Genomic DNA, 24813 nt, shown 5'->3' with positions numbered 1-24813 from the left:
TGGTAGTGTGTGCCTGTAGTCTCAGCTACTCGGTAGGCTGAGGCAGGAGAATCGCTTGAACCCAGGAAACGGAGGTTGCAGTGAGCCGAGATCACATCATTGTACTCTAGCGTGGTGAGAGAGCAAGACTCTGTCTCATTTAAAAAAAAAAAAAAAAAAAAAGGTCATGAGGGATCAGACTCCATGAGTTGATATCTATACCACTAAAGATCAATGTATAAGCCAGATTGGTAGTTTATTAACACAGGCTACAAACAGTCCAGGATACTTACATGGATTAGTCAGCTCATTTTCTTCTAGTAGGGAAATCTATCCAGAGAACCAAACGAAAATTTAGAATATTGTTTAATACGGATTCAAACCAAAAGGAATTGGATAATCTTAATTATATGATTTGTCTTTTTTCATAATAGGGATATTCTTGCCAGGCATTCAAATTAGGCTAGCCTTCCAGAGTGCATTCTCTGATCCATACAGGAGCATACTAAAAAATTCTTAACTCTCTGATTACCATTTTCCTTCTCTTTGGAATCTGTGAATGGGTTAGATTAGATGATGTCTGAGGTCTTGGCAAGGCAAAACCATTCTTCTAAGAATCTGATCATTTTGACAGTTCTCATTATAACAGATAAATGAGCATACTTATGTATAAATCAGTTCCTTGTCATTTTGATTAGTGTGAATCAGTTCACCTAATGCTTTTGAAAATCTATCAAAATCTGTGTAACCCACTTTTCTGCTGGCATTGGGAAGAAAAAAAATCTGTGTAACAGCTTTGGTAATTACAGAAATTACATTTTCTTTAACCACCTTATGGTTTCTGATTAAAGTTGAAATGGAATTTAAGATTATTGCCTAGTACCTAAAAGTAAACTTTGAAAGCCAAAGTAGTGTGTAGGGCATATAATCTCAGAGGCCAATTCTGGACTGTGGAACTAATCTTATTCTATATCATCATAATCTAAACCTATTATAAACTCATCTTTGTACACTAGCATTTATTTAAGCAAGAATTATACAAGTATGTTCATCCTGGAGCTTTCTCTCAGCAATCAAAGTTGTCCTAGTGTATTATAGACCTAAGGAAGGTTTTACTTTGATTCTTTACTTTCTAAATATTAGGTCGTTATAATCTTTGTGGCTCCCCTTCAGTAATATCAGTTACTGTAATTATTTCTATATGTTTCATGCTAGTGCAGCTGAGAACAGGCTAGGTCATCCAATTGGAATGTTATTTTTTAAATCACTATTTCCATAATTCCTCAGAGTGAATGTAGGAAATCTTTCCAGATATCTGTCACCTTGACAGTTTTTATAAAGTATAATGAATGTACAATATGATTTCTTTAAATTTTCTGTTTTCAATACTAGAACAGTCTTACTGTTTTCCTTCTAGTACAATCATGTTTGAAATTAAGAAGATCTGTTGCATCGGTGCAGGCTATGTTGGAGGACCCACATGTAGTGTCATTGCTCATATGTGTCCTGAAATCAGGGTAACGGTTGTTGATGTCAATGAATCAAGAATCAATGCATGGAATTCTCCTACACTTCCTATTTATGAGGTAAACATATTAAACAACTCTTTGTTTTTATGCTCTTTGTTTTTTTACTGTCTTTATTAAATCATTTATATGCACTATTAATATAAAAATCTATAACAGCAACTGATAAGAAATTAAATGAAAAAAATCTGGATACAAAACACATGGATATTAAAACACATTACTTCAGGTAATGTGGGTAGGAAAAATGACCAGAAAGAAGTCTATCAGAATGGTTGTATTAGTGCAGTGAGATTATGGATAATTTTTTCTCTTTCCTGTTTTCATTTTTTTTCTTTTTGAGACAGAGTCTTCCTCTGTCGCCCAGGCTGGAGTGCAATGACGCGAGCTCAGCTTACAGCAACACACGCCTCACAGGTTCAAACCCTCACGGGTTCAAACAGTTCTACCTCAGCCTCCAGAGTAGCTGGGATTACAGGCGCCCACCACCACACCCAGCTAATTTTTGTATTTTTAGTAGAGATGGGGTTTTACCATGTTGGCCAGGCTGGTCTTGAGCTCCTGAACTCAGGTGATCCGCCCGCCCCAGCCTCCCAAAGTGCTGGGATTACAGGCGTGAGCCACTGCACCTGGACTTCTTCCCTATTTTCTAATTTTGTCTGTTAGTATCATTACCATATTATAATAAAATTAAAAAGTGGTATCCTGTAAAAATAAAATAAATACAACTTTTAATAATATTAATATAAATTTAATATATTTTTGGATTATTTTACTAACATCACATAAATCTTAGATGGATAAATGGCATCTTTCATATTTAGAGTTTGGTGCCACAAATATTTTTAACTGGAATTTCAAAAATTTGTGAATTTAGAGAATTTAGAAAAATATGCGTGTAACTATTTTACTGAGCTATCTGGTTTCCTTTTTTTTTGTTATTTCACTGTAAAATGAGTTCATCATATTATGCTTTTGAAACTCAACAGAAAAGCATTTGAAAATTTGATGGTAGCATTTTCTAGCTAACATTAATATGTTTATATTTTTCCCCAAGAAAAGCTTGGTTATTTTTTATTTGTTTTTTGAGACGGAGTTTCACTCTTGTTGCCCAGGCTGGAGTGCAATGGCCCGATCTTAGCTCACTGCAACACCTGCCTTCCAAGTTCAAGCGATTCTTTTGCCTCAACCTCCTTAGTAGCTGGAATTATAGGTACCCACCACCACTCCCAGCTAATTTTTGTATTTTTAGTAGAGACAAGGTTTTGCCATGTTGGCCAGGGTGGTCTTGAACTCCTGACCTCAGGTGATCGCCCCTTCTTGGCCTCCCAAAGTGCTGGGATTACAGGTGTGAACCACTATGCCCAGCTAAAGCTTATTTATTTATGACTATTATCAACCATAGACTTTAGTTGCCTTGGACTTTTAGAAGGAAAATCTCAATCCAGTTTTATCTCTAAGATAGGTCTGCCTGCTATCTATAGGAATATAAGATATGGAAATCTATGAAAAAGCACCCATAGAGTAGTAGTCACAAAAACACATACTTACTTATATCTGAATCAGATTTAGGATTGAAATATTGGTGGCACGGTGGCTCACACCTGTAATCCTAGCACTTTGGAAGACCAAGGTGGGCGGATTACCTGAGATCGGGAGTTTAAGACCAGCCTGGCCAACATGGTGGAAGCCCGTCTCTACTAAAAATACAAAAAATTAGCCGGGTGCAGTGGCGCGCACCCAGCTACTTGGGAGGCTGAGGCAGGAGAATCGGCTTGTACCCGGGAGGCAGAGGTTGCAGTGAGCCGAGATCATGCCATTGCACTTCAGCCTGGGCTACAGAACAAGACTTCGTCTCAAAAAAAAAAAAAAAAAAAAAAAAAAAAGAACTATTACTACTATATTTGGTTTAGGGTAATTTTTAAAAATGTTTTAGAAAGATAACTTGATGGAGAGTTCTATAATGCTGATATTGATAAAAAGGTTGCAAGTCATTTGAAACCCCATAAACCATACTTATATCCAAACATTCAGTAATGAATTCTGCCAGCAGTGTATTCTAGTGTTCACAAATAAGCCAGGCATGGTGGCATGGCCTTGTAGTTCTGGCTACTCAGAAGGCTGAGACAGAAGGATCACTAGAGCCGAGGGGTTCAAGTCCAGCCTGGGCAACATAGTGAGACATCCATCTCCAAATTTAAAAAACAAAAGAATACAGCCGGGCACAGTGGCTCACACCTGTAATCCCTGCACTTTGGGAAGCTGAGCTGAGCAGTTCACTTGAGGTCATGAGTTCAAAACCAGCCTGGCCAACATGGCAAAACCTCGTCTCTACCAAAAATACAAAAATTAGCCAAGTGTGGTGGCGCACGCCTGTAATCCCAGCTACTCAGGAGGCTGAGGCGAGAGAATTGCTTGAATCTGGGAGGCAGAGGTTGCAGTGAGCTGAGATCGCACCACTGTACTCCATCCTGGTTGACAGAATGAAACTCTGTCTCCAAATAAGTAAATAAATAAATCAGAATAATGACACCCATCAGAATGGTTAAAATGATATTACTGACAATACCAAGTGTTTAGCAATTAGAATTTTATGCACTGCTTGGTAAGAATATAAATTGGTACAGTCACTTGGCAGAACTGTTTGACAGTATCTACTAAAGCTGAAAATATAGGCCAGGCACAGCGGCTCACACTTGTAATCCCAACAGTTTGGGAGGCCGGGCGAGAGCATTGCTTGAGCCCAGGAGTTCAAGCCCAGCCTGGGCAACATTGCAAGACCCCTGTTCCTTTTCTTTTTTTTTTTTTTAAAGGCCAACCGTGGTGGCTCACACCTGTAATCCCAGCACTTTTGGAGGCCGACGCCATCCTGGTCAATATAGTGAAACTTTGTCTCTACAAAATATTTAAAAATTAACTGGGCATCGTGGCATGTGCCTGTGGTCCCAGCTACCTGAGGAGTTGAGGCAAGAGAATCACTTGAGCCCAGAAGGCTGAGGCTGCAGTGAGCCCTGTTGGCACCACTGCGCTCTAGTCTGGGCAACAAAGTGAGACCCTCATTCTTGAAAAATTAAAAAAAAACTATTCGTCTGTGACCCAGCAATTCCAAGTATATATCCAACAGAGATGCATACATATGTGCACTAAAAGACAGAAGGAAAAACCTAAATATTAATCAGCAATAGAATGGATACATGAGGCTGGGTGCGGTGGTTCACGCCTGTAATCCCAGCACTTTGGGAGGCTGAGGTGGGCGGATCACCTGAGGTCAGGGGTTCTAAACCAGCCTTGACAACATGGTGAAATCCCATCTCTACTAAAATAATACAAAAATTAGCCAGGTGTAGTAGCGCATGCCTGTAGCCCCAGCTACTCGGGAGGCTGAGGCAGGAGAATCACTTGAACCTGGGAGGGGGAGGTTGCAGTGAGCCAAGATTGCACCACTGCACTCCAGCCTTGGTAACAGAGTGAGACTCCGTCTTAAAAAACAAACAAACAAACAAACAAAAAGAATGGCTACATGAATTATTTTATAATACTGCAACAAAATACTGTACTGTGTTGAAAATCAATGAAATTACTCCTGCACTTAAGAATATGGTTAAAATCTTACAAAAGTAGTGTTGCCAGACACAAAGGAGTACATACTGTATAATTCCATTTGCATAAGGTTCAAAAATAGGCAAACTAATCTATGATTATAGAATTCAGCATGATGGTAATTTGGGAATAGTAGTGACTAGGAGAGGGCATACAGTGGGCTCTGACTTACTGTTAATGTTCTTTCTTCTCTCATTACATGAATTACTGAGAAAATAGTAGAGTCTGTTAATATTTAACAGTTAAAACACTTCTTTTTGCATTGCCGTATTTATTGAATAGACATTGCTTTTTAAACTTTGTTCATTAAAAAATACAGTTTAGGCCGGGTGTGGTGGCTCACGCCTGTAATCCCAGCACTTTGGGAGGCCAAGGTGGGTGGATCACCTGAGGTCAGAAGTTCGAGACCATCCTGGCCAACATGGTGAAACCCCGTCTGTATTTAAAAAAATACAAAAAAAAATTAGATGGGTGTAGTGGCTTGTGCCTGTAATCCCAGCTACTTGGGAGGCTGAGGCAGGAAAATCACTTGAACCCAGGAGGCGGAGGTTGCAGTGAGCCGAGATCGCGTCACTGCACTCCAGCCTAGCAACAGAGCGAGACTCCATCTCAAAGAAAAAAAAAAAAAACAATTTAGTAGTAACTACTTTAAAAAAAAAAAACAAATTGGATAATTTGCTTTGCTTTTTTTTCTGGGTAAAATTTTCATTTTACTGAGGATAATTTTACCCTGTGAAAGGATTTGAGTTCTTCTATTAAAAGTACCATATAAATTCTAAATACCAATTATGATAATTACATAATGAACCTAATAACAGATAGAACCTATATTATTAACTGCTCTGCATCAGTTTTGGCTTTTAATATAATTATGTAAGTCTTCATTTTGAGGTTTTATTATATGTATATGAATTCTGCATTGCTCTGATTTTAGTAACTTTAAATATTAGGAGATTATACACAGGACTGAATTAAATTTTATTCTCTGCAAATCCTGACTCTATAAAACTTTTCCCTCATTTTCTAGAATCTAGCCAAAATAACCAAGGAAACCCTTTACTGTGATTGGTGCCATCATATTCATGGTTGTAATGGTTCATATATCTTGCTTGTCCTGTTATTTTAATCAAACTAATGGAAATTCAAATGTACATTTTTCACATCCTCTAATTACTTATGTTAAGAGACCTCAGAACCATTGAAGAAAAGGGAGTTGCCTTTATATGTAATGCCAGACCTATGGCCCCTGAAGGGGCTTTCACTTTGCTATAGACATAGTTTTCTAAACATCCATAATATTATGGATGGATATTGTTTGAAGTTTCTCCCCTAAGAGTGAGCTTCAGTGGTTTAGGTCTGTTTTCTTTTTGCTTTTTTTTATGGAAGATTTCAAGCATGTAATTAAAGATAATAGTACAATGAATCCCCATGTGCCCATCATCTTGTTTCAACAGTTATCTACGTGGCCAGTCCTCCTTCCCAACTACCACCATGCTGATTATTTATAATTTCATCCATAAATACTTTATCATGTATCTCTAAAAGATAATTTTGTTTTTCTTTGAGACAGGGCCTTGCTCTGTGGCCCAGGCTGGAGTGCAGTGGCCCGATCTTGGCTCACTGCAACCTCCGCCTCCTGGGCTCAACTGATCCTCCCACCTCAGCCTCCCGAATAGTTGGGACTACAGGCAAGTGCCACCATGCCCAGCTATTTTTTAAAATTTTTTTAGTAGAAATGGGGTTTCGCCATGTTGCCCAGGCTGGTAGCCCACAATAGTTGGGCTTCAACCAATATCTATTGGTTGAAGAAACCAGTTTGTTTATTGGCTAGGAATGATCACAGTCTAGGCCAGGCACAGTGGCTCATGCCCGTAATCCCAGCACTTTCGGAGGCTGAGGTGGGTGGATTGCTTAAGGCCAGGAGTTCGAGACCAGCCTGGCCAACATGGAAAAACCCCGTCTGTACCAAAAATACAAAAATTAGCCAGGTATGGTGGTGTGTGCCTGTAATCCCAGCTGCTTGGGAGTTTGCGGCATGAGAATCACTTGAACCTGGGAGGTGGACGTTGCAGTGAGATGAGATGGTGCCACTGCACTCCAGCCAGGGTGACAGAGCAAGACTCTGTCTCAAAAAAAAGAAATTTTTCAGTCTAGATTTTGCTGGTTCAGTTCCTTGGAGTTTTTCAACTTATTCTTTATTTAATGTAAATTGGTAGTTAGATCTAAAGGTACAGGTCCAATCAGATTTAGGCTTGATTTTTTTTTATAAGAATATTTGTTAAGTGGTTTTATACCCCTCCATATTCTTAACATAAACATATCTCCTGTTAAACTGGGAAGTTTTTTTAAATAAAAGGGTTCCTTGCAATAGGACTTAGAAAAATGTATATTTATTTAAGTATATATGGAGTAAATTGACTTTCACAGCCAGTTCTATGGCCTGAATTATTGGGAGTAAAAATGTGCATTCATAATGACAATGAAAAATCATATATTTGCTTGAAATCACAGAAGACCTTGAATTTTCTGAAAATTGTGTTGATACTCATAGTTAATAGTTAACTCTTATGAGTGAGTCACATGGTAAACAATGACAAAGCATTAAATGAGCTGCTCTTCTGATTGTAGCAAGGTTGATGGCAATCTCCATTTTACTTTATTTACTAAAGTGTACTTATGAGGCAGGGCATAGTAACTTACTCCTATAATCCCAGCACTTTAGGAGGAGGAGCAGGGAGAATTGCCTGAGCCTGGGAGGTCAAGGCTGTAGTGAGCTGTTATGCAACTGCACTCCAGCCTGGGGAACAGAGCGAAACCCTGTATCAAAAAATAAAATAGGCCAGGTGTGGTGGCTTGTGCGTGTAATCCCAGAACTTTGGGAGGCCAAGGCAGGTGGATCACCTGAGGTCAGGAGTTCAAGACCATCCAACCAACATGGTGAAACCCCATCTCTACTAAAAATACAAAATTAGCCTGGTGTGGTGGTGCATGCCTGTAATCCCAGCTACTTGGGAGGCTGAGGCAGGAGAATTGCTTGAACCCAGGAGACGGAAGTTGCAGTGAGCTGAGATCATACCACTGCACTCCATCCTGGGTGACAGAAAGAGACTCTGTCTCAAAAAAAATAAATAAAATAAATGGGCTGGGCATGGTGGCTCACTCCTATAATCCCAGCACTTTGGGAAGCTGAGATGGGAGGATTGTTTGAGCCCAGGAATTTGAGACCAGCCTAGACAACCCAGTGAAACCCCAAAACCCCATCTCTACCAAAAAAAGATACAAAAATTAGCCAGGCCTCGTGGCTCCTGTGGTCCTAGCTACTTGGGAAGCTGAGATGGGAGGATCATTTGAGCCCAGGAGGCGGAGGCTGCAGTGAGCTGAGATTGCACCACTGCACTCCAGCCTGGGTGACAGAGTGAGACCCTGTCCCTATTTAAAAAATGAGATGTGCACTTATGGCCTTTGGTATATGATCCTTAACTTTTCTACAAAGGTAATTTGAGCACAACCTAGACCTTTAAATTACAATATTACCATCCCCTTTAACAAATGTAATTCTATACTATTAGGTTATCTCATATCACTAGCAAGCTATATGTACAATTCCTTTTCTTTTTTCTTTTTAGCCAGGACTAAAAGAAGTGGTAGAATCCTGTCGAGGAAAAAATCTTTTTTTTTCTACCAATATTGATGATGCCATCAAAGAAGCTGATCTTGTATTTATTTCTGTAAGTATTTTCCTTTGTTGTGTGAATTTTAATGTATTCTTGTCTATATAAAAGTTTCATCATACTTTAATAGTAAATCCATTGGTATTAAGCCTCAACATTGCTTAGTATAGAGTTGTCCAGTGAATTTTTGTTGTCACTTTGTCTGACAGTTCACAAAACTCCATAATCATCTAGTCAAATATGTCATTACAAGTCATTGAACAAGTAAACTCAAAGTTCTAATCTGAGATTTAGAACTAGGAAATGGGCGGGTGCGGTGGCTCACGCCTGTAATCCCAGCATTTTGGGAGGCCAAGGCGGGCAGATCACAAGGTCAAGAGATCGAGACCATCCTGGCCAACATGGTGAAACCCCGTCTCTACTAAGAATACAAAAGTTAGCTGGGCGTGGTGGTGTGCACCTGCAGTCCCAGCTACTCAAGAGGCTGAGGCAGGAGAATCGCTTGAACCAAGGAGGCAGAGGTTGCAGTGAGCTGAGATCGCGCCACTGCACTCCAGCCTGGTGATAGAGTGAGACTCTGTCTCAAAAAAAAAAAAAAAAAAAAAAAAAAAGGAACTAGGAAATGCTGGTAACATGAGAGCACATTATTTCTTGTTTCCAGTGGTTGGCAGAGGTGAGATGAAGAAAATCAGTTTGCAAACTTACAGGCATCTCCTCTCTAAATGAATTTTACATTAATTGTTTGTAACTTGGCATATGTTGGTTAGATTATCAGGCTAACCAACAGACACCTTTACCTCATAATGTGGCTGAACTGTCCTACCTTTATAATGAAAAAAACAGAACCAACACTTGAGATTAAACTCTAGTAAACCACTATTTGAATCAAAGCAACTTACATCTTGCTGTCCTAGTAACCATCTACTCAAATATTCTGTATGTAATGATATAGCTATCAGCTATGACCAGTTGGAAGCTGAGTGAGGGTGTTATATGACTTAAGATCTTTACGAACTGGGCATGATGGCTCATGCTTGTAATCCCAGCACTTTGGGAGGCCAAGGCAGGCAGATCGCTTGAGCGTAGGAATTTGAGACCAGTGTGGGCAACATGGTGAAACCCTGTCTCTATTTAGCTGGCCGTGGTGCTGTATGTCTGTAGTCCTGACTACTTGGGAGACTGAGGTGGGAGGATTGATTGAACCCTGGAGGTTGAGGCTGCAATGAGCCATTATTATACCTTACACTCCAGCCTAGGTGACAGAAGGAGACCCTGTCTCAAAAAAACAAAAAAAAATTCAGTCTCTTCTTTTTGACCTCCTTAATCACTTCAGAGAAATTGATGCAGCTTTTATGACTTACCTACCCATCCCCTATTTAAACTATTTAAACTTGCAGAAAGTTAGAGGCATAAAAAAATAAGAAAATATTTTGGAGTAGCTAGATACCTGAAAAAAAATCAATGAGTTACTTAGTCTAATTGTTAGGTGACCAGAGCCTGGAATGGTAATAGAATAATTTTCTACAGAAAGGACATTTAAAAATAATCTGTTTTTGAATGCCAGACAGGAATTATTTTGTAGCAATCAGTTTTCAAAGCTCCTTTACCAGGGGAAGCTGTCTGATCATCTCCCATCTCCAGCCAGTTTCACCCTACATCATGAGCTGTCTTTGCCTTTCTGTACACCATTACATCTAACTCTTGCCCTAAGTTGTTCCATGCATGTAAACAACTTTTTCCTCCTGCTTTTCACACCTCAACTCAATCTTCAAGTTTTGATTTATTTTCACTTGGTTCCTTTATTTAGTCTCCCATTGGGTTATAATCTCATCAAGAGAAGAGAGTTAGTACTACTTACTATTAGTTCAAAAATAATTCCTATTCCCTTTAAGTTTTAGACTTTTCAGAGCACTTTCATTTTTGTCAGAGCATTATAACATTCGTGTGTTAGTTTTTAGAGAGCTCACTATCCTCATTTTCCAATGAGGTCATTGAGGCAGAGGCAGCCACACTTCTCCAAGGTTACATGTAATCCAAAACTAAATGCCTAGATTCTGGGCCCATGTTTTTTTTTTTTTTTTTTTTTTCTAAATGAAAGTCTTCGTCCATTGGCTGGGTGTGGTGGCTCATGCCTGTAATCCTAGTACTTTGGGAGGCTGAGGCAGGCAGATCACTTGAGGTCAGGAGTTTGAGACCACCCTGGCCAACATGGTGAAACCCCGTCTAAAAATACAAAAATTAGGCGGGCGTGGTGGCGCACCTGTAATCCCAGCTACTCAGGAAGCTGAGGCAGGAGAATCGCTTGAACCCAGGAAGCAGAGATTGCAGTGAGCCGAGATTGCGCCACTGCACTCCAGCCTGGGTGACAGAGCAAGACTCCATCTTAAAAAAAAAAAAAAAAAAAAAAGCAAGTCTTTGTCCACATAGTATTCCATATCCTGAAGATGATAGGTAATGTCTAGCTTTAATGAGCTCAGAAAGCATTTGTAAATGATATTGCAATATTTTAAAAGACTGTTGATATAGGACTATAAAAATAGGGGAATAAGAAAGGAGGCCAGGTGCGGTGGCTCACGCCTGTAATCCCAGCACTTTGGGACGCTGAGGTGGACAGATCACCTGAGGTCAGGAGTTCGAGACCAGCCTGGACAACATGATGAAACCCTGTCTCTACTAAAAATATTTTAAAAAGTGGTGGGGTGTGGTGTTGCATGCCTGTAGTCCCAGCTACTTGGGAGGCTGAGGCAGGAGAATTGCTTGAACCTGGGAGGCAGAGGTTGCAGTGAGCCGAGATTACGCTACTGCACTCCAGCCTGGGCAACAGAGCAAGACTCCATCTCAAAAAAAAAAAAAAGACTTTAAAACTTATTTTTAAGGACTATAATAATATATTATGTACAATCAAGAAAGGGAATAAGAAAAGGCTTACATTTCATTTCAGATTGTGAAGTCCTTTAGGATAACCGTCTCATTCATTTATGTATCTTCAGGGCTTAGCTGGAATCTGCCTGCCCTAGTTATCTGGCATATAGATAGTAGCTTCCTAACAAAAATTTATTGAATGAGTTCTCTAGATGCTTCAAGCTATTTATTCTGATTATTATATTTATAAAATGTATTATTTCTGTGGAACTAACAGAGGATTAAATCAGGGCTACCGATGATTGTTAACTCCACACCTTAACCAGTAGTTCAGGGTATATCTTGAAATCCCTATCTCACAGGCACTCTATTCTTTATCCCATATACTTACATCAGGTGAATACTCCAACAAAAACCTATGGAATGGGGAAAGGCCGGGCAGCAGATCTGAAGTATATTGAAGCTTGTGCTAGACGCATTGTGCAAAACTCAAATGGGTACAAAATTGTGACTGAGAAAAGCACAGTTCCAGTGCGGGCAGCAGAAAGTATCCGTCGCATATTTGATGCAAACACAAAACCCAACTTGAATTTACAGGTATGAAAAATGAAGCATTAGAATCTGGTTATTCTTATGTAAATACTGATGTGTTAAAGTTGCCCATAAGTTAATTCTAGCTTAAAACTTTCCTTTGCGTTGGGATTCTAGGTGCTGTCCAACCCCGAGTTTCTGGCAGAGGGAACAGCCATCAAGGACCTAAAGAACCCAGACAGAGTGCTGATTGGAGGGGATGAAACTCCAGAGGGCCAGAGAGCTGTGCAGGCCCTGTGTGCTGTATATGAGCACTGGGTTCCCAGAGAAAAGATCCTCACCACTAATACTTGGTCTTCAGAGCTTTCCAAACTGGTTAGTATATAGCATTCAACTCTTCATTAAATTAAAACCAAATGTTTATTTATTTCAAGCCTGATAAACTACACAGATACTTTTTAAATAGTAGTAAGAGGTTATGCTTTTGAAGATCATATTCTTGCACATTCAAATTATGAAATAATTTTCACAAGGGAGATCATATATCAGGGTATAAAATATTATGAAAAATTCTGAAATCTTAAAATAGTAATTTGGTTTTTATCACTCTTTCCCTCTCTTTACCCTTTTTCTTAATCATCTGTCCTCTCTAATTTAAAACATTTTCCCTTTCTAACCCATCCATTGTCTCCTCAAATTGAGCTCATCAGTATCTTATATATCTCCCTCAGTAATTTGCATCAACACAATGAAATATAAACTAGATGTATAAAATTGCTGTTTTAGCTTATCTTACTCTTCTCTATTTTTTTTTTTTAAGGCAGCAAATGCTTTTCTTGCCCAGAGAATAAGCAGCATTAATTCCATAAGTGCTCTGTGTGAAGCAACAGGAGCTGATGTAGAAGAGGTAGCAACAGCGATTGGAATGGACCAGAGAATTGGAAACAAGTTTCTAAAAGCCAGTGTTGGTAAATTCAAATTTTTCTCTAGTAAAAAGAGCTAGTGTTTATTTACTGAAGGCATATTATTTGCTGGTACCAGCGCTTTATATATCTCATTGAATCCTTATAACCTGTTAGATAGATGCTGTTATTTTCTTTTTTAGAGATGATTCAGACTCAGGGAAATTTGTGCAACTTGCTCAAAGTCATGCAACTGAGTGACCAGATGTTTCTAACGCCAAAGCCGTATTATTCCTTACTGCATACTGCATTGCACTAGAGCAAGGGTGGGCAAACTATGGCCTTTGGGTCAAATCCAGCCCACAATTTATTTGTTTTTATAAATAAATTTTATTGGAACACAGCCATGACCATTAGACTACATATTGTCTATGGCTTCTTTTGAGCTACAATGGCAGTTTAATAGTCTCCTCAGAAACTGAATGGTCCACAAAGGCTGAAATATTTACTGTCTGGCCCTTTCCCATGAAAGTTTGCTGACCCAGGCCAGGCACAATAGCTCATGCCTATAATCCCAGCACTTTGGGAGGCCAAGGCCAAGGCGGGCGAATTGCTTGAGCCCAGGAGTTTGAGACCAGCCTGGGCAGCATAGTGAAGCCCCAGCTCTACAAAAAAAAAGGCAAAAAATTAGTCAGGCATGGTGGTGCACACCTGTAGCCCCAGCTACCTGGGAGGCTAAGGTAGGAGGATCACCTGAGCCTGGGAGGTCAAGGCTGCAGTGAGCCATGTTCATACCCCTACACTTCAGCCTGGGTGACAGAGAGAGACTCTGTCTCAAAAAGAGAAAAAGTTTGCTGACCCTGTGCTAAAGAAGGTGGGGCAGTCATACTAGATGAATGAGAAAAAAAATAGGAGATAAAAGGAAACAATATAAAAAGTTAAACGTAGCCATAATGAAACTTTAGTTAGAAAATTATTTGGAAGTTACTTGTGGAGTTGTTTAGTTGCCTGCAAATTTTACATAATTTATAAGCCCATTATTTATCCATCTGAATTTTATTATTAAAAAATCTTAGTATAAGCTTTCTGATTTAGTATAAAGAAATTTGTCACATGATTGAGTTTTCTCATTCTTACATGAAAATATTGTTCATTTTTTTCTTTCTGCAGGGTTTGGTGGGAGCTGCTTCCAAAAGGATGTTCTGAATTTGGTTTATCTCTGTGAGGCTCTGAATTTGCCAGAAGTAGCTCGTTATTGGCAGCAGGTATTAATCTTTATAGGTAATAATTTCTGTTTAGCCAGGCATAGTGGTTCATACCTGTAATCGCAGCACTTTAGGAAGCCAAGGCAGGAGCATCACTTGAGGCCAGGAATTTGGGACTGGCCTGGGCAACATAGTGAGACCCCATCTCTACAAAAATTTTAAAAATTAGCCAGGCATGGTGTTGTTCACCGGTAGTCCTAGCTACTTGGGAGCCTGAGGTGGGAGGATCACTTGAGCCTAGGAGTTGGAGGCTCCAGTGACTGACTTATGATCACTCCACTGCACTGTAGCCTGGACAGCAGAGTGAGACCCTGTCTCTGACATAATAATAGTAATAGCAATAATAATAGCAGTTTCTGTTTAGCTTCTCATTAAGCATGCCACTTTTTGTCCATGAAATGTTTTTGATGGAATTTATTTATTCCAGGAAGTCAAACATTAGTATATTCAATTTGCTTATTTTATGTTTATTTATTGGGTATCTGTGTTTTTAATTTATCTTTCCTGCAATCAATGTTGATGGAAGTTTGTGATAAGCCAGTATTCTAATTTGATAGCTAAATTTGCTCCCAGAGTAAAACAAAAACAATTATCCTTAATTATAATTCTTCTCTTTTATTTATTTTTTTTTTTGAGACGAGATCTCACTGTCACCCAGGCTAGAATGCAGTGGTGCCATCAGTGCTTACTGCAGTGACCTCCTGTGCTCAAGCAATCCTCCCACTTCAACCTCCCAAGTAGCTGGGACTTCAGGAACGCACCACCACATTGGCTAATTGTTTTATTTAAAACAATTTTTTTTGTAGAGACAAGGTCTCATTATATTGCCCAGGCTAGTCTCAAACTCCTGGGCTCAGCAGTCCTCCCATCTTTGCCTCCCAAAGTGCTGGGAATATAAGTGTTAGCCAGTAAACTTAGCCTAATTCTTCTCTATCTTGAAAGGCATAAAATCAAAATAAAGTAAGAACCTATATTGTAACGTTGGTCGGGCGTGGTGGCTCACACCTGTAATCCCTGCACTTCGGGAGGCTGAGGTGGACAGATCACTTGAGGGTAGGGAGTTTGAGACTGGCCTAGTGAGGCTGAGGCATGAGAATTGCTTGAACCCTGGAGGCGGAGGTTGTAGTGAGCCAGGATTGTGTCACTGCACTCCAGCCTAGATGACAGAGCGAGACTTCGTCTCAAAAAAACAGAACCTATATTGTCATGCTTTCAAGTGGTTTTGTATCTGTTGATATTCGTTTTGGACCTTTCAGACTCACAGAGCTAAAATTAGAAACCCTTTCCAAATTGGAAGCATTAAGTGAACTCTGGGAAGTAGAGTTGATGTTTATTGAATGCTTACCCTGTACTGGGTACTCTTTTGGGCACTTTGCATACAGTATCTCATTTAATCCTCATCACTAACATTATCCCCTTTATTTGATGAGGGAACTGACATGGAGATATTAAGTAATTTGCCCCAATTACTAGTCGGTATATGTGCCTTTCCCAAATATTTTCCCCCTGAGTTTATAATTTTTCAGGTTTCAGCAGTAGATATGGGAGGGAATCCAAAGAAATGCACGTTTCTTTTTTAAAAATGTTTTACTTTTTAGAGACAGGGTCTCACTGTGTTGTCCAGCCTAGATTCCAACTCTTGGGCCCAAGTGATCCTTCCACCTGAGCCTCCTGAGTAGCTGGGACTACAGGCGCACCACCCTGCCTAACCGGAAATGCACATTTTTAAGTGAAAACAGATACACTTAGTGTCATTCCAGTCAATCCATCATGATGGCTTTATCTCACTGTTCGTTGTGTGAAAAATGCAGATAAACCCTTGATTTTCCAACACTTTGGGCTAATTGCTTAAGCTCTCAAGGTTTGATTGAGATGGTCCCTGGAAGCTTAAAGCCTTAAAAAGTTTCTTTTGCTTTGCCCACCTGGTTACCAACCTAAATTTAACAGATTAAGTGATCAGAGACTCTTATAACATTTAGTTAGTTAAAAAACCTTGTCAAATGGTTGTGGTGTTATGGTTCATCCAGAGGCAGCTAGAACTCTGCACATTGTTTGCTGCCTGTCCACTTTCCGCTGAAACTGAATTTTTGTGAATAGTGGGGCACAAGCAAATGAAGGAATACTTTGGGGTTTCATTGCTTATAGCTTGTTTCCACAGAGTTTGGAGACACGGGCTAAGGAGAGTATGGTTTCCTATGTGCCTTGTTTAGGTTGGTCTCATAGCTGAACCTCAAATGCGCTTAGAATTAAAACTTGGTTGTGCGCTCCACTTTTTGCATCCATCCTAGCCTTATGCATGGAAGATCAAGCCAAATGAAATTAGAAATTTTTAGAATGGCTTTTTTTTTTTTTTTTTTTTTTCCTAATTTAAGGCAGGGTCTGGCTCTGTCGCCCAGGCTGGAATGCAGTGGCATGATCTTGGCTCACTGCCACCTCTGCCTCCTGTGCTCAAGCCATCCCACCTCAGCCTCCCAAGTAGCTGGGACTACAGGCACACGCCACCTTGCCTGGCGAATTTTTGTATTTTTTGTAGAGACAGGGTCTTGCCGTGGTGCCCAGGCTGATCTTGAACTCCTGAGCTCAAGCAATCGCCCACCTCGGCCTCCCAAAGTGCTGGGATTACAGGTATGAGCTGCCACTGCTGGCCTAGGACGGCTTTAAGGAAGGGGATGAGTGATTTTTTTTTTTTTTTTTTAATCCATAGGCACTAGAGTTTGGTTAATTTTTCCCTCTTGTTAATATGTAAGCATTGTATTTGTACAATAGCACTCACCATAAAATTCTGAGTAATGTGTGTCATAGGCTGTGCCTCTTTTAACTAATCATTGCACAACTGTACATGTAATTGCAGGTCATAGACATGAATGACTACCAGAGGAGGAGGTTTGCTTCCCGGATCATAGATAGTCTGTTTAATACAGTAACTGATAAGAAGATAGCTATTTTGGGATTTGCATTCAAAAAGGACACTGGTGATACAAGGTATCAGTTTTTAAAAATATTTCAACCCCTTTGAGATTGTGTTAACTCCTCATCTTAATTTTTTGATTGGTGGAGATGTACATAAAATACATGTATATATATAATATAAAGAATAAAAATAAATATCCATATCTTCACCACTCTACCAGCTTAAGAAATATAATTTTACCTGTATTGTAAACTCCCTGGTATTAGAATATAATGCCATGTAAAGCTTAGCAATACTGATTTTTTTTTCCTATAGAGAATCTTCTAGTATATATATTAGCAAATATTTGATGGATGAAGGCGCACATCTCCATATATATGATCCAAAAGTACCTAGGGAACAAATAGTTGTGGATCTTTCTCATCCAGGTGTTTCAGAGGATGACCAAGGTAAGGCTTTGAGTCTCATGAATCATTTTGAGTACAGACCTTAAAACTTTTTATCTTTTGGAAACCTTAGGTTGTTCAGTTTTATCATGTATATCATTGGTAGGCCCTCTTTTAAACCTCATTTCTCTGAAATTAAAGTCTTAGGCATAATGTCATCAACATTGATTTGAAGTGATCAGCTGTGGATTGGTCCATTGATTTTTCCAACATATTCCACAAAGCCCCAAAATTCCAAAGAGATGCTTCCAAGGCAGGGTTTGGGGCCTCCCACCATCACTCCCATTGATACTACAATCAGATTATTCCCAACTCTTCCTGCAGTCCTAGTGTTAGAATACCTATAGTACTATCCCCCTTATGTGTGGTTTTGCTTTCTACGGGTTCAGTTATCTGCGGTCAATTGCAGTCTGAAAGTACTAGAAGGAAAATTCCAGAAATAATTTATAAGTTTTAACTTGTGTGCTGCTTCATCCTGCCTGGGACATTTATCATTCCTTTGTCCAGCATATCCACATTCCATATGCTACTTAGTCACTTAGTAACTTTTGGCAATCAGATTCAAAAAACAAGTATGTGTGTAAGTATATATAGGGTTCAGTACACTCCACAGTTTCAGACATCTACTGGGGGTCTTGGAATGTATCCCTGCAGATAAGGGGGGAACTACTGTAATGTCATATAACTCCTTTCTTATTTCTGTTTTTTTGTTGTTGCTGTTGTTACAGTGTCCCGGCTCGTGACCATTTCCAAGGATCCATATGAAGCATGTGATGGTGCCCATGCTGTTGTTATTTGCACTGAGTGGGACATGTTTAAGGTAAGGTAACAGAAATTATACTAAGGAAAATTCTAGAGGTGTTCCACTATCAGCTGGGGTTGAGTATGTGTTCATGTATGTGTTTTTTGTTTTGTTTTGTTTTGTTTTTTGAGATGGAGTCTCGCTCTGTCGCCCTGGCTGGAGTGCAGTGGCGCAATCTCGGCTCACTGCAAGCTCTGCCTCCTGGGTTCACGCCATTCTCCTGCCTCAGCTTCCTAAGTAGCTGGGACTACAAGCTCCTGCCACCACGCCCAGCTAATTTTTTGTATTTTTAGTAGAGACGGGGTTTCACCATGTTGGCCAGGATGGTCTCGATCTCCTGACCTCGTGATCCGCCCATCTCGGCCTCCCAAAGTGCTGGGATTACAGGCGTGAGCCACTGCGCCCGGCCCATGTATGTGTTTTAATTGTTCCTGTGGTTTGTCTTTACAGGAATTGGATTATGAACGCATTCATAAAAAAATGCTAAAGCCAGCCTTCATCTTCGATGGACGGCGTGTCCTGGATGGGCTCCACAATGAACTACAAACCATTGGCTTCCAGGTAATCATGATCCTGGATTGTTTTTTTTTCTTTTTGTTTGGTCTTTAGTGTTTGATTCAACAACTGGGGACTATAATCTAGTCAAGTTGACATCAAAAGACCATCACAGCAGGTCAGAATGTTTGGCTAATTAAGATGATACCTTCTTTCTAGGGAAATTCTTTTGGGGAACCAAATCAATATCAGATGTTTATTTCAACAGTTAGGAAAGTGCTCATTTGCTTTTTAAACCCATTGTGTGGGTTTTAGAATTTTCTTATTTTCTTTAGCAGTAACGTAACTCTGGGGCAACATGTCAGTTCTTTAGGAAGTCCCTATGGGATTTTTCTGACTACTCTACTTCTCTACTTCCTCCCTAAATTTGTGATCTAAAGGTAGAGAAAGAAAGAGGTCTTGGTCAATGAGCAGGTGTTCATCCTATACCTTCTGAGTACTCAGCACTGTGCCAGTGCTGTGAGGGGTCTGAATGAAACATATGGGAGTTTCAATGGTACTGGCCCTCTTCTGATTCAAAGTTTGTCAACTGGCCAGGCATGGTGGTTCACACCTGTAATCCCAGCACTTTGGGAAGCTGTGGAGGTGGATCACTTAAGGCCAGGAGTTCGAGACCAGCCTAGCCAACATGGCAAAACCCCGTCTCTAAAAAAGTACAAAAATTGCTGGGCGCGGTGGCTCACGCCTGTATTCCCAGCACTTTGGGAGGCTGAGGCGGGCAGATCACAAGGTCAGGAGTTCGAGACCAGCCTGGACAATATTGTGAAACCCCATCTCTACTAAAAATACAAAAATTAGCTGGGTGTGGTGGCACGCACCTGTAATCCCAGCTACTTTGGAGGCTGAGGCAGGAGAATCGCTTAAACCAGGGAGGCGGAGGTTGCAGTGAGCCAAGATCACACCACTGCACTCCAGCCTGGGTGACAGAGCAAGACTCCATCTCGGAAATAATAATAATAATAATTAGTCAGGCGTGGTGGCCTGTGCCTGTAATCCCAGCCACATGGGAGGCTGATGTGGGAGGATTGCTTGAGCCCAGCAGGCAGAGGTTGTAATGAGCTGAGATCATGCCATTGCATGCCAGCCTGGGTGACAGAGCAAGACCCTGCCTCAAAAAACAAAAAACAGTTTGTCAATTATGGAACATTTGGAAAGCTGACAGAAGCCTCCACCCAGAACAGTATATTTGTATGTTACGTCTATTTCAGTTCTCCAAGGAGTCCCAAAGGTATTAATAAGGAGCTACTTTCCATTTCCTCAGAGCAGTGTGTATATGGGGATAGGAGGATGGGGAGGTGGAGTAAGTTAGGAAGAATAAAAAAATATGCCAGGGGGTTGCTGTCAATGTAGTGCCCAAGCAAGCAGAAAAGCAGCAGTGTTTGATAGCTTGCTATGCACATCTCAGCACCAGCTATCTTGGAGAGGTACCAGTAAGGCCTAATCTGCTATTCAAAAATATCTGATCTGGTTCTCTTAACCTCTCACCAACTTGTTGAAGGTCCTTATTTAGAACTCAGTGCCCATTTCTCATTCATGAGAGATTTGCTTTTGGAAAGAATCAAATGGCATCCTTGTCTGTGAACTCTTCCATCCAAGACCTTGGGGACTCTTCTATTCCACCCCTCCCTAGTGAGTAACAACATGACTGTTTTTCCCAGTCATGACTAAACTCAGGAATGTTATTTTTAAAAGGTTATTTGCAAGGCATAGACACATTTTCTCTCATTCCTGTTTTACTCATCTAAGGGAAAAGATATGTAGAGAAATACGTATTTTAAATGATTTTAAGTTATTGTAAAATTTAACTTTCCTAGTGAGGAATTAAAAAAAACAATTAGAAATGGAATCACTAAATAAGGAGAATTTGTAAGTCACTGAGACAACTGGTTAATATAAAGCAGAAGCCCTTTCTTTGTGGTATGAGTCAGAATTAAATATTAATTTTTAATTCAAAAGACATGAAAAGTGAGTAGTATGTTTATCTCTGCTGTGGAGGGGAGATAAATTCATGACTGTTGAAGTAGTAGTGTTTTTAATGATAAGACGATGATTTTGAATATATGGAATAAATGAAAAATGTAATAGGCAAAACCAAAACTGATTATCATTTAGTGAAGGCTGGCTTGCTGTATGCTAAGTGCTTTACCTAATTTAATACTTACCACAACCCTTTGAGTTAAATGGTGGTAACACAATTTACAAGTGAGGAAGAAAGACCTGGAGAGTTTAGGTAATGCAGCAAGTGCCAATCAGGATTCCAGCTGGTGCCTTTCAGACTCTGAAGTCTGAATTCTTAAGAATTATGCTGGCTGGGCACGGTGGCTCACGCCTGTAATCCCAGCACTTTGGGAGGCTGAGGCTGGCGGATCATGAGGTCAGGAGATCGAGACCATCCTGGCTAACACGGTGAAACCCCATCTCTACTAAAAATACAAAAAAAATTAGCCGGGCGTGGTGGTGGGCACCTATGGTCCCAGCTGTTCGGGAAGCTGAGGCAGGAGAATGGTGTGAACCAGGAGGCGGAGCTTGCAGTGAGCCGAGATCACACCACTGCACCCCAGCCTGGGCAACAGAGTGAGACTCCATCTCAAAAAAAAAAAAAAAAAAAGAATTATGCTGTTGGCAGGGCACAGTGGCTCATGCCTGTAATACCAGCACTTTGGGAGGCCAAGGTGGGTGGATCACGAAGTCAGGTGGGTGGATCACGAAGTCAGGAGTTCGAGACCAGCTTGGCCAACATAGTGAAACCCCGTCTCTACTAAAAATACAAAAACATTAGCCTGGTGTGGTGGTGGGTGCTTGTAATCCCCGCTACTTGGGAGGCTGAGGCGAGGAGAATCGCTTGAACCTGGGAGGCAGAGGTTGCAGTGAGCTGAGATCGTGCCACTGCACTCCAGCCCAGGCGACAGGGCGAGACTCCATCTCAAAAAAAAAAGAAAGAATTATGCTGTTACAAACCGGGCGCAGTGGCTCACGCCGGTAATCCCAGCACTTTGGGAGGCCGAGGCAGGCAGATCACTTGAGGTCAGGAGTTCGAGACCAGCCTGGCCAGCATGTAAAACCTCATCTCCACTAAAAATACAAAAATTAGCCAGGCGTGGTGGTGCAGGTCTGTAATCCCAGCTTCTCAGGAGGCAGACAGGAGAATTGCTTGAACCTAGGAGACGGAGGTTGCAGTGAGCCAAGATCACACCACTGCACTCCAGCCTAGGCGATAGAGCAAGACTCCATCTCAAAAAAAAAAAAAAAAAAAAAAGAATTATGCTGTTAGCTTTTGCAGGTTTTTTAGTATAAGGGAAATTGAAATGAGAATGGAGTTTGAAATAAAATATGAACTCACTGGAATCTGGTCGGTTAATTTCATACAAGTTTCTAAAGACTGGTGGCACATAATTGACTACTTTGAGGGAGTCAGGTGTGGGGAATGGCAGGAATGAGAAAGTCTAGATATGAATATTAAAATGGAGTGTAGATTAATTCTGGAAACAAAAAATAGGGAAGAAACCAAAGATCTCTCATAGCAACCCAGACAACTTGAGAATCCTTTTCTAAGAAAAAAATCTAGATTCCCCCTGCTCCCATTTCAGTACATTATAAATTCTTACACTTACATAATTGTTAATAGTTCTCTTAAAATTTTTTTTTCAGATTGAAACAATTGGCAAAAAGGTGTCTTCAAAGAGAATTCCATATGCTCCTTCTGGTGAAATTCCGAAGTTTAGTCTTCAAGATCCACCTAACAAGAAACCTAAAGTGTAGAGATTGCCATTTTTATTTGTGATTTTTTTTTTCTGGTACTTCAGGATAGCAAATATCTATCTGATATTAAATGGTAAATGAACCAAGTGTTTTTTTTGTTTTTGTTTTTGTTTTTGTTTTGAGACAGTCTCACTGTTGCCCAGGCTGGAGTGCAGTGGCATGATCTCAGCTCACTGCAAGCTCCGCTTCCCAGGTTCACGCCATTCTCCTGGCTCAGCCTCCCAAGTAGCTGGGACTACAGGCGCCCGCCACAATGCCTGGCTAATTTTTTTTTGTATTTTTAGTAGAGACAGGGTTTCACCATGTTAGCCAGGATGGTCTCAATCTCCTGACCTCGTGAACTACCCGTCTCGGCCTCCCAAAGTGCTGGGATTACAGGCGTGAGCCACCGCGCCTGGCCCGTGAACCAAGTGTTTTTAAGGAAACAAAATTATTTTTTTAATCATCAGATTTATACTAGCTATATGGATATTAGCATATCTGGTAATTATGAATCTAGAATTTTTTTACATATTTTTATAATACTGTTAGCTCAGTTATTGGATGAGTGAAAGATAATCATGTTGGTTTTAATAGTGTCAATTTTTGTAAAATAAAAATTAAACTTCAAACACTTTACTTTATAAATTGTCCATAGGCCGCACTTTAATATCACATTGTAAAGGGAAGGACAGTCTTCATTTTTGCTGGTTATTGGTTTGCTTGTCATTACAGATGTATTTTGAATCCATGAAATTGCTATGCTAAATAGCCTTTACATGTATGGTCTGGTTAAAGTTCCTTTGTTCCTTTTGTTTTAATAAAATGTGTCACTGATTTTTTAGCTCAAAATCATCACTGTTAATTTCCAGTCACCCCAAATATGGTTAAAATATATATTTTTTTAATCATGAGGAGAAAATTAGTAGTAGTGTTTCTTTCTCTCCCCATTATTTCTTGGTTTTCCTCACTAATCTTTTTTTTTTTTTTTTTTAGTCCAAAAGCCAAAAATATTTATCTTGGTTTTACATTTTAATTTCCATTCTTAATTGTAATTTTTTTCTTTAAATAAGGAAACCAATATAATCTCATGTATAAAAACTTAAATATTTTACAAGTTACGTATAGCATCATTCTAAAATAAGAATTTTTTTTTGTTTTCTGTCTGCTTTTTTCTTGTCTCTTGTTGAGTTTTATATTTTCAGTGGTTATTTTTGCTTGTGTTAGAGCATTATTAAAATATATCCAATGTCCCTTTGATACTTGTGCTCTGCTGAGAATGTACAGTTTGCATTAAACGGCCCAGGTCTCATCCTTCAGGAATTTTGCAGTTCAGTGAGAAGAGGGAGACATATAAAGATGAGGACAGAAGCATCTGTACGGATGAAAATTACATAAATAAAACATTCTCCATCAACAACTATATGGGTGTAATTTTTGTCAATGCATAAGTAACTGAGTCATGACAGCCTGACATTAGATGGGAAAAAAATGACACCTCACTTTTTAGAGAAAATGGTATTATATCATTCTCTGAAATGATGCAACAAAGGGAAGGAATTTAGCAAATAAACATTGGCAAACTGTAGCCCATGGGTCAAATCTGGCCAGCCGCGAGTGAGCTAAGAATGGTTGTTACATTTTTACATGGTCACATGTTAAATGGTTTCACCAGGCATGGTGGCTCATGCATGTAATCCCAGCACTTTGGGAGGCCAAAGAGGGAGGTTCACTTAAGGCCTGTTTGAGACCAGCCTGGGCAACTTACTGCCTAGGCAATAAGTAAGACCCCGTTTCTACAAACAAAGCACAAACATTTTAAATGGTTATACAAATCCCTACATAATATCCTCAACTTTACCTCTTGGCTGGCAAAGCCTGAAATATTTCCTACCTGGTCCTTAAAGAAAGTCTGCATACCTCTGGAAGAGACAAATACTAGAGTTCGAACATAAGGTGAGCCTTTACTCATAAGACTTTGAAGTGAGGATGAGTTTATTAATTAGAATTTGCTTTACATTTCTG

The 24813-nt window shown here is 39.9% G+C and overlaps 1 protein-coding gene across 1 annotated transcript in view; it reads left to right on the top strand.

The window, feature by feature from the left end:
• UGDH (UDP-glucose 6-dehydrogenase) overlaps positions 1-24208 on the top strand; it is a 28955-nt gene extending 4747 nt beyond the window's left edge. The window contains exons 2-12 of the mRNA XM_054485475.2: positions 1397-1565; positions 8732-8833; positions 12035-12235; positions 12347-12544; positions 12990-13137; positions 14242-14336; positions 17188-17318; positions 17563-17696; positions 18422-18513; positions 18946-19056; positions 22699-24208. Of these exons, the coding sequence (XP_054341450.1) occupies positions 1404-1565; positions 8732-8833; positions 12035-12235; positions 12347-12544; positions 12990-13137; positions 14242-14336; positions 17188-17318; positions 17563-17696; positions 18422-18513; positions 18946-19056; positions 22699-22809 (1485 nt within the window). The 5' untranslated portion in view covers positions 1397-1403 and the 3' untranslated portion in view covers positions 22810-24208. The remainder of the gene's footprint in view (positions 1-1396; positions 1566-8731; positions 8834-12034; positions 12236-12346; positions 12545-12989; positions 13138-14241; positions 14337-17187; positions 17319-17562; positions 17697-18421; positions 18514-18945; positions 19057-22698) is intronic.
• The last annotated feature ends 605 nt before the right edge of the window (positions 24209-24813 follow it).

Source organism: Pongo pygmaeus, chromosome 3, assembly GCF_028885625.2.
Source record: "Pongo pygmaeus isolate AG05252 chromosome 3, NHGRI_mPonPyg2-v2.0_pri, whole genome shotgun sequence".
In the NCBI taxonomy this organism is placed as follows: domain Eukaryota; kingdom Metazoa; phylum Chordata; class Mammalia; order Primates; family Hominidae; genus Pongo; species Pongo pygmaeus.
Note: the sequence above shows the minus strand (reverse complement) of the source record. Positions and strands in the feature narration are given on the sequence as shown.